We start from the raw sequence: 16,763 nt of genomic DNA on the forward strand, positions 1-16,763 counted from the left end.
GCACTGCAAAAACTCAAAATCTTACCAAGAATATTTGTCTTATTTCTTGTCAAAATGTATAATTTCTAGTCCAAATTAACTCTTTCCACTTAAAATAAGACTCATCACCTAAAAATTAACTTGTTTTTTATCATTTTCACTTGTTTCAAACAAATTTTCAATTGAAATAAGTAGAAAAATCTGCCAGTGAAAACAGGTTTTTTGTGCTTGTAATAAGAAAGAAAAACTTGCTCCACTGGCAGATTTTTCTACTTATTTCAAGTGAAAATCTGCTTGAAAGAAGTAAAAAGTGTCTAAAAACAAGCTAAATTTTATGTGGCGAGTCTTATTTTGAGTATAATTTGATTTGTTTTGACTAGAAATGACATTTTGACTAGAAATAAGACAAACATTCTTGGTAAGATTTTGAGTTTTTGCAGTGTGGCTCAGCTGACAGGAACGCTAACGGCAGTAGCTAAGCTAACAGTAGCTAAGCTAACGGTGTAGCTAAGCTAACAGCAGGACGTCAGCTGTTAAAACCCTCCCGTTGTCGGACACGACATGAAACTACTCCAGTTAGCTCAGTCATGTTGGAACTAAGATATTCGCCGGAAAAATTTTTTTTTCATGGAGCGTTTATTGAGTCACTGAGTTATTAAAGTTAGACAGGTAGCTAACCGTTAGCCCTGCCAATTTACGTAACGCACGTAAACGGACCGCAATGGCTGATGGGTAATATAGGTTGTCAACATCCGGTGAACTTGGCGAAGTGAGGAACCGTTGTTCACTCCCTCCCTTCAAACTGCTCCCTGCAGTTTGGAACCACACTGAACATGGCGGCATTGTGTAGTCCACTGCGCAGGGAACTAGAGGGTGATCGGAACGCACCCAGTATATTTTATTTGAACACCACATTCTTTTTTCCAGAAATAAAGATCCCCAAAAGATATTTCTGTGTCCTGTGCTTGTACAGTTTAGCCAGCCTACACAAATAAAACATCTGAGGAGATGACTGAGACTAGAACTGGGTTAAGAACTGTCCAACACGTTATTAAAGACTAGAAGGAGAGTGGAGAACCATCATCTTCAAGGAAGAATCTTGCATGATCGTGATCACTTAAACGTTTGGTGAAATCAAATCATCAAAAAACCAGATTGTTGTGACGTTGCAGAAGCTTATTGAAACGATGCCACTGTGAATGTGTGCTGTAATAAAAGCCAAAGGCGGTGCAACCAAATATTAGAGTGTGGGGCCGTATATAGGCCTAGTAGATCTATATGCAGATATACTGTATAAGTTTGTCTGGTGTGTAGAGTCGACTGAGGACTTCCTCCCTCAGGTCTGTGGTGGTTTTATCTTTGTTTTTCTCCATCTGTTCCTGTTGCACCAACGTTTCCTCATCAGACAGGTGAAAACATTTCTGCTGCATTTCTCTACTCTTCTCTTTTTTCAGATAAATGTAAATGTGGAGGATGAAAACAAACACAACCGAGCGCCTCTTCTTCTCAGTCGATGTTAATCAACACATTCCACGTTTAAAACCAAACCTGATAATTAATAAACCTGACACAGTTACCACCATCACCACCGCCGCCGCCGCCGCCGCTGCTCACATGTTCAGTTAATCAGTTAGTCTTCCTGCGTATGGCAAGCGGATTTAACATTTAAAAGCTAAGTTTGACTCTGCTGAATTAACATTGTAGATATCAACAATGTCTTTCTGACTCGTCCTAACTACATTTTGAATAGTTGGATTCTTTATTCAAGATATCTGTAATTCAAGTCAAAAGAAGTCAAAAAGAACAGTTCAGATCCACAACTACGTTCTTCCTAGGACAAATGACGTCACTTTTGCCATTCATGTGTATGGGGTTTGTCATTACAGATATCTACAATTCAGTTGCAGATATCCACTATGTGAATTACAGATATCTGTAACTGAATTACCACTAGTACTAATTCCAGTTACAGATATCTACAACGTCATTTCTCCTAGTCAAAACTTACTTACAGATATCTGAACAGGGACATGTAGATATCTTTAATTGAGGTGAATTAAAGATATCTAGAACTGGAATTATGACTAGTCAGAATCAAATTGTAGATATCTCAAACTGGAGTTAGTACTAGTGGTAATTCAGTTACAGATATCTGTAATTCACATAGTGGATATCTGCAACTGAACTGTAGATATCTGTAATGACAAACCCCATACACATGAATGGTTAAAGAGACGTCATTTGTCCTATAGGAAGAATGTAGTTGTGGATCTGAAATGACAATTGTGGATAGGAAGAATGTAGTTGCAAATATCTGAAATGTTCTGAAATGCGGGGAAGGGGACATTGATCACCGGTCTAAGCGCCGGTCGGCCGCTCTGATCTCAGACTGAGAGGAAACTGGACGAGGTGTGTTCAGCTCATCGCTTCACGGTCACGTAGGATGAAGGATGAGGAGTCCAGACCGAGGCAATCTCTTCTCCCCGGAGCTGGGGAGGATTTCCTCAGACAAAGCTCAGCTCCACTGATTGATCTGTCGCTCATTAAGAAAACTGAGCTGTGTCTCAGACTGCACACACACAGACACACACACACACACACACACACACACACACACACAGACACACAGGTATAGGTATAGGTATTTCTGCAGCCTGTTAAACAGCTGGTTGTGGGTTAAAAGCTTTTAACAAAGTGAGTGAGAGTGAGTGAATGTATGAAATCATTGCTGTCAGACTGAGAGTTGTTGTTTCTCTGCAGCTCAGTGAAGAATCAAAGGACTCGGCTGTTCAGAGGTTCACAGGGAGAATAAAGAGGATGAAAGAGCTGCTAAAGAAACACTCAACTCTTCCTGCAGCAGCAGCAACGTCTCTCTCTGCAGAGGCAAAACAACACTGAGTTTGATTCACTCCTTCACTCCTTCACCTGCCTCAGAGATGAAGATGAACATCACATGTAATCAATGCATTTACTGGGGACTACTTTCCACTGTGGATTAATATGTGTTCTGTGTCACCATGAGCAGCGCTGTGGCTCTTTAACGAGGTTTTAATAGTTAAACAAGATCAATAAGGAAAATGGTCGATCGCATTTTATATAATAATTCAATAAAATATTCAATAATAAATAAATAAAAAGAGTTTCACTCATCACAGGTGCTGTATGTGTGTGTGTGTGTGTGGAGAGTTGACTCTCCTTGTGTAATTATAAAACACATTGGAGCAGCTTTATTCTGTCTGAGTTGCAGCTGAAGAGTTAATTATGAACTCCTCTGGTTTATAAAGTAATAATCTGTAGTAATCTAACCCCAACAACGTTAACAGATTCATTTAAAGTTGTGAAAAGCTTCATCTGAGCAGGACTCAGCAGCAGCTCGGACACCGACACCGACACCGGTCGTGTTTCTATCCAACTATTTTAAAGCGCATTTTTGAATTTGAGTGGCAAAAAAAATGCAGAAAAACGTGCATCACACGTTGTTGTGCAGGAGGGGAAGGTGGAGAATCTTCTGTATCGGGACAGACGATGAATGTGCTTTACTGCTATGAAAACAGATAAGTGAACAACTTATTGCTATGGCAACCGTTTACCTTCCCCAGCGTCTCCAACCTGCTCCTAACACGGACACATAATGAAGTGGATGGAAACGTGAACAAAAGCGCATTTCCGTTTGCTGTATTGTTATTTTGTTAGGCCATTTTTTTTCTTCCGCTCTTTTTCTGCATTAAACTTTCTTTCTTTCTTTCTTTCTTTCTTTCTTTCTTTCTTTCTTTCTTTCTTTCTTTCTACTCTACCTACCACCTTCTCTATCTTTTTACTTTTTTCGGTAACCCTTTCTTTTACAGTCCCCTAATTACTGTGTATTTACTGTGTAATTACAAGGTAATAGAAAGAAATTACAAGGTAACTAACACTGGTAAAATGATGGTAACTACAGAGTAAATACTAAGTAATTGCCTTGAAATATCTCAACTATTACTAAAGAACAACACTGCATTAATGGGTAATTACTACCGTCATTATGAAGGTAACTACAGTAAAATAATAACGCAATTACAATGTAAAAGGAGAGAAATTACATCCCATTTACCTGGTAGTATAATCCAATATCTCACCTGTCCATCGTGTTACTAAGTTATTGAGCTGTTTTGGCTGGTAATAACTTTGCTCATTCATTTATCATGCATGATTTTATTTAGTACTTACCTGGCAAATATGCCATCAGAGTCGTCTTGGTAATTAAACCTTCTGTAGTGTTACCAGGTAAAACCTGTATATTTACCAAGCAAATAAGATGAAAGTGTGCTGTAAAAGAAAGCGTGGCTTCTTTCCACAGTATTACCAGTTTATTACTATGTAATTAAGCCAAGACTGTTCAGTTTTACACATTTTCGTTTCTCAACATTACCATGTATTTTCTGTAGCATTACTAGGTAAAACACATCTATTTACCAAGTAAATAAGATGAAAGTGTGCTGTAAAAGAAAGCGTGGCTTCTTACCAGTTTATTACTATGTAATTAAACCAAGATTGTTCAGTTTTACACATTTTCGTTTCACAACATTACCATGTATTTTCTATAGTGTTACCAGGTAAAACACATCTATTTACCAAGCAAATAAGATGAAAGTGTGCTGTAAAAGAAAGCGTGGCTTCTTTCCACAGTATGACCAGTTTATTACTATGTAATTAAGCCAAGACTGTTCAGTTTTACACATTTTCGTTTCTCAACATTACCATGTATTTTCTGTAGCATTACTAGGTAAAACACATCTATTTACCAAGTAAATAAGATGAAAGTGTGCTGTAAAAGAAAGCGTGGCTTCTTACCAGTTTATTACTATGTAATTAAACCAAGACTGTTCAGTTTTACATATTTTTGTTTCTCAACTTTACCATGTATTTTCTGTAGCATTACTAGGTAAAACACATCTATTTACAAGTAAATAAGATGAAACTGTGCTGTAAAAGAAAGTGTGGCCTCTTTCCACAGTATTACCAGTTTCTTACTATGTAATTAAACCAGTACTGTTCAGTTTTACATATTTTCCATTCTCAACATTACCATGTATTTTCTGTAGTGTTACCAGGTAAAACATGACTATTTTCCAAGTAAATAAGATGAAACTGTGCTGTAAAAGAAAGCGTGGCTTCTTTCCACAGTATTACCAGTTTATTACTATGTAATTAAACCAAGACTGTTCAGTTTTACATATTTTTGTTTCTCAACATTACCATTTATTTTCTGTAGTGTTACCAGGTAAAACATGTCTATTTACCAAGTAAGTAAGATGAAAGTGTGCTGTAAAAGAAAGTGTGGCCTCTTTCCACAGTATTACCAGTTTCTTACTGTGTAATTGAACCAAGACTCTTCAGTTTTACACATTTTCCATCCTCAACATTACCATGTATTTTCTATAGTGTTACCAGGTAAAACATGACTATTTTCCAAGTAAATAAGATGAAACTGTGCTGTAAAAGAAAGTGTGGCTTCTTTGGATAGTATTACCAGTTTCTTACTGTGTAATTGAACCAAGACTCTTCAGTTTTACACATTTTCCATCCTCAACATTACCATGTATTTTCTATAGTGTTACCAGGTAAAACAGGACTATTTTCCAAGTAAATAAGATGAAACTGTGCTGTAAAAGAAAGTGTGGCTTCTTTCCATAGTATTACCAGTTTCTTACTGTGTAATTAAACCAAGACTTTTCAGTAACAATACACAAAAATCACAGTTCGATACGTACCTCGGTTTTGAGGTCTCGGTTCGGTTAATTTTCGGTACAGTAAGATAACCAAATGCAAATTTGATTGTTGTTTATTAGGAATTTTTCTCAACCAAATGTACAGGTTTTGGTCAAATGTAATTATTTTACTCACCGACTAATGTTATGTTGTACATTGTCCCTGATACAAATAAACTTATTAAACCATTATACAAAATATAAAAAAAGAGAAAAGAATAGGCCTAAAGTGCTGCCTAATAAGTCAAATAAATTATTCTCAAATTAACAAAATACGGTATAAATAAGCCTTACAATGAATAAAATATTCACAAATAAACAAAATATATAAAACATGATTAAAAAAAAAATTCTCACACAACTTTTGCAACACAGCCAGAGAGAGAGAGAGAGAGAGACGGACAGACAGACAAAGGGACAGGCAGACTGTGCCTACAAGCAGGGGGGTCCTCAAGCCTCTGTTTTCTTGCTAGCGGTAGCATTAGCCACGACGCAAACGGGCTGCACATGTAGCTGCAGTCGGACTGTAAACACACACAACTTCTCACCCGTGCTCAGCGTTGTACCGAACCGAACGCCCCGTACCGAAACGGTTCAATACAAATACATGTAGTGGCGTCGCCTGGTCTGGGCATTCCTGGCTCTAGCCCCGAACATTTCTTATTCAGCCCCGGATGTTTTCTCAGACGGAGTTAAACAGAAGTGAGATGGTAGTTTTGTAATTTCCCAGTCACAGTGAATGCAACACAGGCACGACGCCACGACCAATCAGAGAGAAGTGTTGTGGAAGCGGAGACTCCTCCTCCGTGTTTTATTGGCTAACAGCCAGGTAACCAAGGTAACTATTTGAATTGTAGCGACGACATCAGGCGGTTTTTTTTTTCTCTGCACGAACCAGCGCGTCTGGTCGGATTGGGCCGTCCATGTTCGCTTGAGCCCAAAAGAACAACCAGGCAGCAGAGTACAAAAACAGAGGAACAGAGACAGCACAGCAACAGGTGTGTGTGTGTGTGTGTGTGTGTGTGTGTGTGTGTGTGTGTGTGTGTGTGTGTGTGTGTGTGTGTGTGTGTGTGTGTGTGTGTGCATGTGCGTGCATGTGCGTGTGCGTTACCTGCTGCAAAAGGTAGGCTAATAATATTATATATATAGCCTATATATTGGCTGAAAATCTTAGGACATGTGTAAAGCTCAAGCATGTGTTCTTGCCATTACAATGATAGGAACCGTTCTCAGTCAATAATAAATCTGTTTTATTTTATCTAAAGCAATGTTGTCCTTTATTTTCTCCTCAGAGTAGTCTACACCAGCATGCCTTCCTGCTTGTAGGAGGGGTGGGGGCGGGGGCGGTGGCTCCTCTCTCTGTGTTTGTCTGTCTGCCTGTCCCTCTGTCTGTCCGTCTCTCTCTCTTTCTCTCTCTCTCTCTGGCCGTGTTGCGCACGGGCTCCAGCACCTGTGGATCTGCTGCAAATGTGCCAAGAGCATCGTCAGGCAGCCGTTGTGGCATTTGCCCACATTGCCCTATGGTCGGTCCGTCAAAAGTTGTGTGAGAAGTTTTTTTTTTAAATCATGTTTTATATATTTTGTTTATTTGTGAATATTTAATTCATTGTAAGGCTTATTTTATATACCGTATTTTGTTAATTTGAGAATGATTTATTTAACTTATTAGGCAGCACTTTAGAACAGTAGGCCTAGGCCTATTCTTTTCTCTCTTCTTTAATATTTTGTATAATGGTTTAGTTTTGTTTAATATGTTTATTTGTATCAGGGACAATGTACAACATAACATTAGTAGGTGAGTAAAATAATTACATTTGACTAAAACATGTACATTTGGTTTAGAAAAATTCCTAATAAACAATCAAATTTATGTTTTGCATTTGGTTCTCTTACTGTACCGAAAATGATCCGAACTGACATGGTAATGTTGAGAACGCAAAATATGTAAAACTGAACAGTCTTGGTTTAATTAAATAGTAATAAACTGGTAATACTGTGGAAAGAAGCCACGCTTTCTTTTACAGCACACTTTCATCTTATTTACTTGGTAAATAGATGTGTTTTTCCTAGTAATACTACAGAAAATACATGGTAATGTTGAGAAACGAAAATGTGTAAAACTGAAGAGTCTTGGTTTAATTACATAGTAATAAACTGGTAATACTGTGGAAAGAAGCCACGCTTTCTTTTACAGCACAGTTTCATCTTATTTACTTGGTAAATAGATGTGTTTTACCTAGTAATGCTACAGAAAATACATGGTAAAGTTGAGAAACGAAAATATGTAAAACTGAACAGTCTTGGTTTAATTACATAGTAATAAACTGGTAAGAAGCCACGCTTTCTTTTACAGCACACTTTCATCTTATTTACTTGGTAAATAGATGTGTTTTACCTAGTAATGCTACAGAAAATACATGGTAATGTTGAGAAACGAAAATATGTAAAACTGAACAGTCTTGGTTTAATTACATAGTAATAAACTGGTAATACTGTGGAAAGAAGCCACGCTTTCTTTTACAGCACAGTTTCATCTTATTTGCTTGGTAAATAGATGTGTTTTACCTGGTAACACTACAGAAGGTTTAATTAACAAGACGACTCTGATGGCATATTTGCCAGGTAAGTACTAAATAAAATCATGCATGATAAATGAATGAGCAAAGTTATTACCAGCCAAAACAGCTCAATAACTTAGTAACACGATGGACAGGTGAGATATTGGATTATACTACCAGGTAAATGGGATGTAATTTCTCTCCTTTTACATTGTAATTGCGTTTTTATTTTACTGTAGTTACCTTCATAATGACGGTAGTAATTACCCATTAATGCAGTGTTGTTCTTTAGTAATAGTTGAGATATTTCAAGGCAATTAGTTAGTATTTACTCTGTAGTTACCATCATTTCACCAGTGTTAGTTACCTTGTAATTTCTTTCTTTTACCTTGTAATTACACAGTAAATACACAGTAATTAGGGGACTGTAAAAGAAAGGGTTACCCTTTTTTCTTTCTTTCTTTCTTACTTTCTTTCTACCTTCTCTCTGTCTGTTTACTTCTTTCTTTCTTTCTTTCTTTCTTTCTTTCTTTCTTTCTTTCTTTCTACCCCATCCCTATCTATCTACCTCTTTATATCTATCATCCCCTCTCTGTCTCTCTTTTCTTAATTTCTTTTTCTTCTTTCTTTCTTCTACCCCTTTCTCTATCTTTTTACTTTTTTCTTTCTTTCTTTCTTACTTTCTTTCTACCTTCTCTCTGTCTGTTTACTTCTTTCTTTCTTTCTTTCTTTCTACCCCATCCCTATCTATCCACCTCTTTATATCTATCATCCCCTCTCTCTGTCTCTCTTTTCTTAATTTCTTTCTTTCTTCTACCCCTTTCTCTGTCTTTTTACTTCTTTCTTTCTTTAGCTAACTCAGCATTGTTTCAACAATTTCTTCAGCTCATTCAGCATTGCTTCAGCAATAGTGTTCAGCTGCTTTCAGCATTCACACGCATTTCCTGCAGGAAATACTTTATTTCTTTTTCTAGTAAAAACGTACGATTCCCTGACGCTCAGTGACAGAACAATGACACACTCTCTCATAGACGACATCACTGGTCACGACTTGATCTGAGGAGTTGAAACGTTGAAGTCACCTGTGATGTCGGTTCCTCGGTCCTCGTCCGAGTCGTCGTCCTTCACCTCCGGCTTCACCTCCTCCTTCATCTCGGGGACGAAGAAGTCCGTCTGTCTGGACAGAGGAACCATGTAGTTGATGACGTCCGTCCCACAGATCTCGATGGTGGGGAAGGCGCAGAGCTTCCTGTCCTGAGAGACAGAGACAAAGACAGTTCAATGGTCAGAAGAACATCAGTTAACCACACCCCCTCAGGATATACTGATACATACATTTATACTGTTAAAGGGACAACGAGGAGTTTTGGAAAAGCGAAGTGTTTTCTCACTACATTTATGAGCCTCCGCACCGTGAAATTCTTTGACTCATGTTTTCATTCATCAAGAATTAAAGTCAGAGGTTGGAAGACGATCACATACCGTCGTAGTTCCCACCATAAATGGAGATTCGGCGGCGTTATTCTCATGACTCGCCACGAAACCGAAAGTAAAGAAACGCTGGTCGGCTCGCCCAGCATTTCCACCACCACTAATAATAACAAAATAACCATAGAGACAAAACCATAGATTTATCTAAAATGGACCATTAACAAGTGGTAACGGAGATTCATCCACATTAATATCAGACTTTTTTCTAACCAAATAGAAACTCCTCGTTGTCCCTTTAAAGTGTCTATTTTCATAATTTAAAAAAAAGCAAAAAACGTAAAATCTCGTTTTTGGTACTCAACGCATGGGAACGAAAAACGACAAATTACGTGGTTGGCACTCAATGAGTTAAAGCAGAAGTTAAGTGATATATTTGTGTTAATATAAGTCTTAAATAGTTATATCTTCCGACAGCAATCACTTCTATAGAGTGTTTGGTCTGAAACACGGGTCTGTCAGTCACTCTGCTCTGCTCTGAGCCGAAGAGAAAACATTTATCGTATCCTACAGTTTTTATCCAATGAGGAGAGAGAACGGCATGCAGGGCTGTGTGTGCAGCCAAGGAACGCCGTGAATGTGGTGACGTAGGGACGAGGACTGTTATGGTGCGTTCAAGGAAACTCGTATTTTTCCGACCGTGAAGTGGTACCAGTTCGATCTGGTACGAGTTCACCGGTCGGAAGTTACGAGTGGCCGTTATAGTGACTTTCACCGGTAAAACAGGTCGGAAAAACACGAGTGGGTTGCCTGAAACGCTACAAAGTCGTAAGTTGTGACTTGAAGCTGTAATTTACGATTTCAAAAGCCTGCCTGGAACGCAGCATTAGCGAAAACGACCGGACCACTTACTTCTGCTTTAATAAAACATTGTAAAAAACAAATGTAAATGCACCCAAGTTAGCTAAAAAAGCTAGTTTTCATCGCCAGTCCCTCTGCCTGATTGTAAAGGGCAACCTTTAAAAAAAAAGCAACAATGAGGTAAAATACCAAAGACCTATTAATAAATATACATTTGTAAGACAATAGACAAATTTGCGATAGCACCAAACCAAAGACACATTCAAGGCCATAACACACATTTGCGGTGGCACAAGGTAGTTAGTGCTCATAATATAATCAGTTCTCTTGCGGTTTAAACTGCACATGAATGTGACTCATAAAACTGTGAATGCGTTAGAGGTGAAAGAAGATATCAATACACTGACACATCGCCATGTTTCGTTTCACAAAACTGCATCGATCAACAATTTACATCAAACAGTCACAGCGGTGGTTCATGTCTGTGTTGCATTTTAAAACTCTTATCTCATCCAGCCCTCGACTCCTCCGCTCCAACAGAACAATGAGATCTGACCGGACTCAGAACAGTCAGAAAAAGAAACAATAATCACAATATACAGTACCGTCTAGTTTATAGTATCACAACATATTTCGTATCGTTGCCCTTGTATCATGATACGTATCGTATCGTCAGATTCTTGCCAGTACAAACGTCTAGGAAGTCAAATACACTCATTCAGTATCATTATTTGTTTCCTTTATGATTTCATTCACTTATCTCTTTTTTATTTTTACTAAACAAAACTGCTGCTGTCTCTTCTTTAGTTAAGGTGGAAATCCTAAAGAGTTAAGGTGGAAATACTAAAGAGTTAAAGTGGAAATACTAAAGAGTTAAAGTGGAAATACTAAAGAGTTATGGTGGAAATACTAAAGAGTTAAAGTAGAAATCCTAAAGCGTTAAGGTGGAAATACTACAGAGTTAAGGTGGAAATACTAAAGAGTTAAAGTAGAAATCCTAAAGAGTTAAGGTGGAAATACTACAGAGTTAAGGTGGAAATCCTACAGAGTTCCTCTTTAAAATGAAACTCAGAGTTGTGATGTGTGTGAATCAGTTGATAACACCAAGTCTTTGACACATTAATATGAAGATGTGCCCTCCCATATAACTCCATTAAAGATGCATGACCATCCACATCTGTGTGTGTGGCTACATCTGCACTCTGCGCTGGTGTGTGTCTGTCTGTGTGTGTTCGTGTCTCTCTGTGTGTGCATGTGTGCATGTGTGTGTGTTCGTGTGTGTGTGTGGAGAGAGGAGTGAGTTTATAAATATTAGACCATATTTTCTCTAAAGAGGACATTAGCCCTGCATATATATATTTTTTTTTTAGCTTTTTGCTTCCACACAGATCTGCAGGAGGAGCAGCACATCAATGTTTCACTATGAGAAACACTCAGATATTTACTTTTACTTTCTTATTTAACCATCATTTTCCTGCCATGAAGCTGTGACCACAGAGAGATATATCTATATAACTGAGTCACAGAGAGCAGCAGAGAGACACTACACTGTAAAAACATGAAGCTGTGACCACAGAGAGATGAGAACTGAGTCACACAGAGCAGCATAGAGACTCTACACTGTAAAAACATGAAGCTGTAATCACAGAGAGATGAGAACTGAGTCACACAGAGCAGCAGAGAGACTCTACACTGTAAAAAGACATGAAATAGAAACGTTCATCAGCACCGGTTTCAATCAGACTGAGCCTCTTTGTCGTCAAATTGACCCAATCTGTTCTCTTCCTCCATCTTTCTTTCCTTTCTTTTTCCCTTCCTTCCTTTCTTCCTTCCTTCCTTTCGTCCTTACTTCTTCCTTCCTTTTTGACCCAATCAACCCATGTTCTCTCCCTCTATCTTTCTTTCCTTCCTTTTTCCCTTCGTCCTTACTTCTTCCTTCCTTTTTGACCCAATCAACCCAATCTGTTTTCTCCGTCCATCTTTCTTTCCTTCCTTTTTCCCTCCCTTCTTTCCCTTCTTCCTTCCTTGAACGAATCTGTTCCCTCCCTCCTTCTATCTTACCTTCCTTTTTCCCTCCCTTCTTCCTTCCTTTTTCTTCCTTCCTTGAACGAATCTGTTCCCTCCCTCCTTCTATCTTACCTTCCCTTTTCCCCTTCCTTCTTTCCTTCCATCTTTCCCTTCGTCCTTCCTTCCTTCCTTGACTCAGGAGGACAACAGGAAGGTTAATTTTTTATATCTACAGATATTTATGTATGAATGAACAGTATGAACAGTATATATACGGTATATACAGTATATATACTGTATATAGGTGTGTGTGTAGTTAAACTGTGATCATCTGTGTTTCCTGTGCTGCTGCTGTTCGTTCCTTTGTTCAGGCTGCTGCTGCTGTTTCCCACGACGACAGACCGAGTCACTTCTTTACATCTCACTGTGTGTGACTGTTTATGTTCACACTGCTCTGCCTCTCTGTGTGTGTGTGACTCTGTGTGTGACTCTGTGTGTGTGTGTGTGTGTGTGTGTGTGACTCTGTGTGTGTGTGTGTGTGTGTGTGTGTGTGTGTGTGTGTGTGTGTGTGTGTAACGTTTCCAGAGTTTGATAACCCCCTGAGTGAGTGAACAGACGTCATGTGACCACGGCTTCACCTCCGTCCAGCTGATCGATCGCTTTTAATCTAATCCTCCACAAAATAAGACAGAAGGAGCTGCTATGAATCACCTGGCTGCTGCTGCACACACACACACACACACACACACACACACACACACACACACACACACAGAAACACACACACACACACACACACACACACACACAGAAACACACACACACACACAGGCCCCGGGGCTGCTGATGCAAATGAGAATCTTCTCTTTGAACCTGCACCGATAATGAGCAGAAAAACCGAGACAAAGACACCTCACTGTAGTAGAGACACACACACACACACACACACACACACACACACACAGAGACACACACACACACACACATACGTGCATGTCTCCAAGGGTTACCGTCACAGATAAGACAGAGAGAGAGGAAACCGTAGGTGAGAAAGATGTGTACGAGTGTGTGTGTGTGTGTGTGTGTGTGTGTGTGTGTGTGAGTCACATTTACCTTGTTAAAACAGTAACTAACTTTAATTATCATATTGTGTCTGAGTGTCGACCTGCTGCTGCTCTTCATCTGTCAGGAGGAAGAGGAGGAGGAGGAGGAAGTAAATGAAAAGAAGGAGGAGAAATGAGGAAAAGAAAGAGGAAGAGGAGGAGGAGGTAGAGGGAGGAGGAAGAGGAGGAGAAAGAGGAGGAAGAAGAAGAGGAAAAGAAGGAGGAGAGAGAGATAGAGAAAGGAGGAGGAAGAGGAAGAAGAGGAAAAGAAAGAGGAAAAGGAGGAGGAAGAGGAAGAAGAGGAAAAGAAAGAGGAAAAGGAGGAGGAAGAGGAAGAAGAAAAGGAGGAAGAAGAGGAAAAGGAGGAGGAGAGAGGAGGAGGAAGAAGGAGAGGAAGAGAAAGAGGAAGAGGAGGAGGAGGAAGAGGAGGAGGAGGAGAATGAGGAAAAGAAAGAGGAGGAGGAAGAAGAGGAGGAGAGAGGAGGAGGAGGAAGAAGAGGAAGAGGAGGAAGAGGAACAGAGAAGAGGAAAAGAAAGAGGAGGAAAAGGAGGAGGAAGAAGAGGAAGAGGAGAAAGAAGAGGAAAAGAAGGAAGAAGAGGAAGAGGAGGAGAAAGAAAAGGAGGAGGAGGAAGAAGAGGAGGAGAGAGGAGGAGGAGGAAGAGGAGAGAGTAGGAGGAGGAGGAGGGAGAGGAGGAGAGAGGAAGAAGAGGAGGAGGAAGAGGAAGAGGAAGAGCAGGAGGAAGAAAAGGAGGAGGTGGAAGAAGAGGAAAAGAAGGAGGAGGAGGAGGAAAAGAAAGAGGAAGAGGAAAAAAGGGAGGATGAGGAAGAGGAGGAAAAGAAGGAAGAAGAAGAGGAAGAGGAGGAGAAAGAAAAGGAGAAGGAGGAGGAGGATACATTTCTCTTCCTCCTGCAGCTGTTTACAGCTGTTTACACTGTTTATTTCCTTCAGTTCCACTTCCTGTTCCTCTGCCTTTGATGTTTCTCCTTATCACCACACACACACACACACACACACACACACACACACACACAGAGACACACACACACACACACACACACACACACACACACACACACACACACACACACACACAGGCTCAGATGTTGTTTATTAAAAACTGTTGGTGACAAAACTGTAAAATCTCATTGATGTTGAAAGAGCCACGTTAAACTGTTTCCCCTCTTTTAATTTAATTCACCACTCTGTTGCTTTGTTTTGATTTGACTGTGTGTGTGTGTGTGTGTGTGTGTGTGTGTGTGTGTGTTCTGAAGGCTGCAGGACAGAGCCGGTGATTTACCCACACCCAGCCACTAGGGGCGCTATCGCGCTCTACTGCGCCGAGTGCTGTGGCTTGTGAGAGAGAAGAAGAAGAAGAGACTGATGACAGTGAGACGTGTGTACGGCCGGCAGAAGCCGTGTTGTTACTGTGTCAGTTAACCTGCTGTTTGTGGTTCAGTGTGCGTCCAGAGGAAAGTAAGTTCTGTTGTTTATTTACTGGATGCATTTTCATTGCTGTATATTTTATCTGCTCCATATGTCTGTTAGCTGAGGCTATTAGCTAAAGTGAATGTTGCTAACAGTGTTAGCTATTGCCTCTGATGGGTTAAATGGTCGTTTATGTAATATTTATGCCACTGACCGTTTCTTAGTTGTCAGTTGTGATATGGTGTGTAGCCTATATGATATTTATGTTTCATGCTAATGATAACTTTATCATACTGTGAGCTTATTAATGGCTATTGTTTTTATTTGGTTTATTTCAGAACCACACACACCCACCACATTGTGTGCAATATTTACCTGGATTAAAACACCAGAAAAGGGATCAACTGTCTCCTGCTTCTTCTTTATTAAGTCTTGGGGGAACATCTAGTGTGTTCTGACAGACGCCCACTACGCGATTACGCATCAGAGAAACTAGCCTGCATTATTTAGCCTTCGTCACATATGGTCCTTCGAGCCGGATAAGGTAATTACGTAGTGAAAATGGCTCATGTTCCCCCAAGTGAAGATGCACGTCCCCGTCGACAAGCGCGCCAACCAAGATGGATGGAAGATTATGAAGGGTACACGCTCCCACAGGCCGTAAGCTACCCACCACACACCTCTGCTGCGTTAGAGGAGACTGACTGGACCAGTAGAGAGGGATTTGCCGAGATGACACCCCTCACCCAGCGCTCACTGCAGCAAACACATTATCCTGCTGAGTTCATAGAGACATCTCCCAGTCACATTGGAGCTGCAGCACCTGTGTATGTGAGTACGCCACAGCCATATCAGCGCCCACCTGTAATGATGGATGTGTTGCAGCAAATACAAGAAGATAATAGGAGGTTGCACCTGATGATGAGGGATATGAGACGTCAGATGGACAGGAGTGGTGCAGCACCTCCCAGCTTACAGCTGCATCATTCACACGAGATTCACCACCCTGCCAGAGGAGTGGGGACAAGGCCCCCACCGTCACAACCCCCCATGCTGCATCCACCGCCTCGAACACGTCATCCACAGACAGGAGATCACGACAGTCGGCCAATGCCACCACCACCCTTGCAAGCTGCACCACCGCCTCCACCAAGGGAGCTGCGTCGCCCGCCTGCAGCACAAGACACGAATATAGCAGACGATGATTGGCCGCTGCCTCCCCCACCAGTAGTCTTCCCTGATGACGATTATGAGCCACCAAGAGTCCAGCCTACACCTGTAGGACAACCTGCTGATATTGTGGAGAACCTCAGAGAACGTCTACAGCAGCTGGAGGCACGCCTGTCACCAGCTCCATCCATGCTGTCAGAACCACAATATGATAGTGTGCTGCCATCGGTTGCACCCCCCCAGCCCCCACAACGGCTAACCTCAGCAGTGCCACGGCCGAATAGCAGCGAGAGGACATACAGGGGCCCGGCACCATCGATCCCTAAGTTCACACGGAGTGACCCCAGAGAGTTTTCCAGACTGAAGCTTGCACTCGACAATATTCTTCCTGCTGATGCGACGGAGATGTTCAAGTACCAAGTGCTCTGTGATCACCTCAAGTTTGAAGAGGCTCTCCTGATAGCTGACTCCTATAGCAACTCC

The 16,763-nt window shown here is 40.6% G+C and overlaps 1 protein-coding gene across 1 annotated transcript in view; it reads right to left on the reverse strand.

Moving 5' to 3' along the window:
- Positions 1-16,763, reverse strand: part of tex264a (testis expressed 264, ER-phagy receptor a) — an 88,372-nt gene that overhangs the window by 5,740 nt on the left and 65,869 nt on the right. Inside the window, exon 3 of the mRNA XM_085775520.1 lies at positions 9,367-9,538. Within this exon, the coding sequence (XP_085631646.1) occupies positions 9,367-9,538 (172 nt within the window). The remainder of the gene's footprint in view (positions 1-9,366; positions 9,539-16,763) is intronic.

This window comes from Trachurus japonicus, chromosome 5, assembly GCF_045865225.1.
Source record: "Trachurus japonicus isolate A0001 chromosome 5, Traja_1.0".
Taxonomy (NCBI): domain Eukaryota; kingdom Metazoa; phylum Chordata; class Actinopteri; order Carangiformes; family Carangidae; genus Trachurus; species Trachurus japonicus.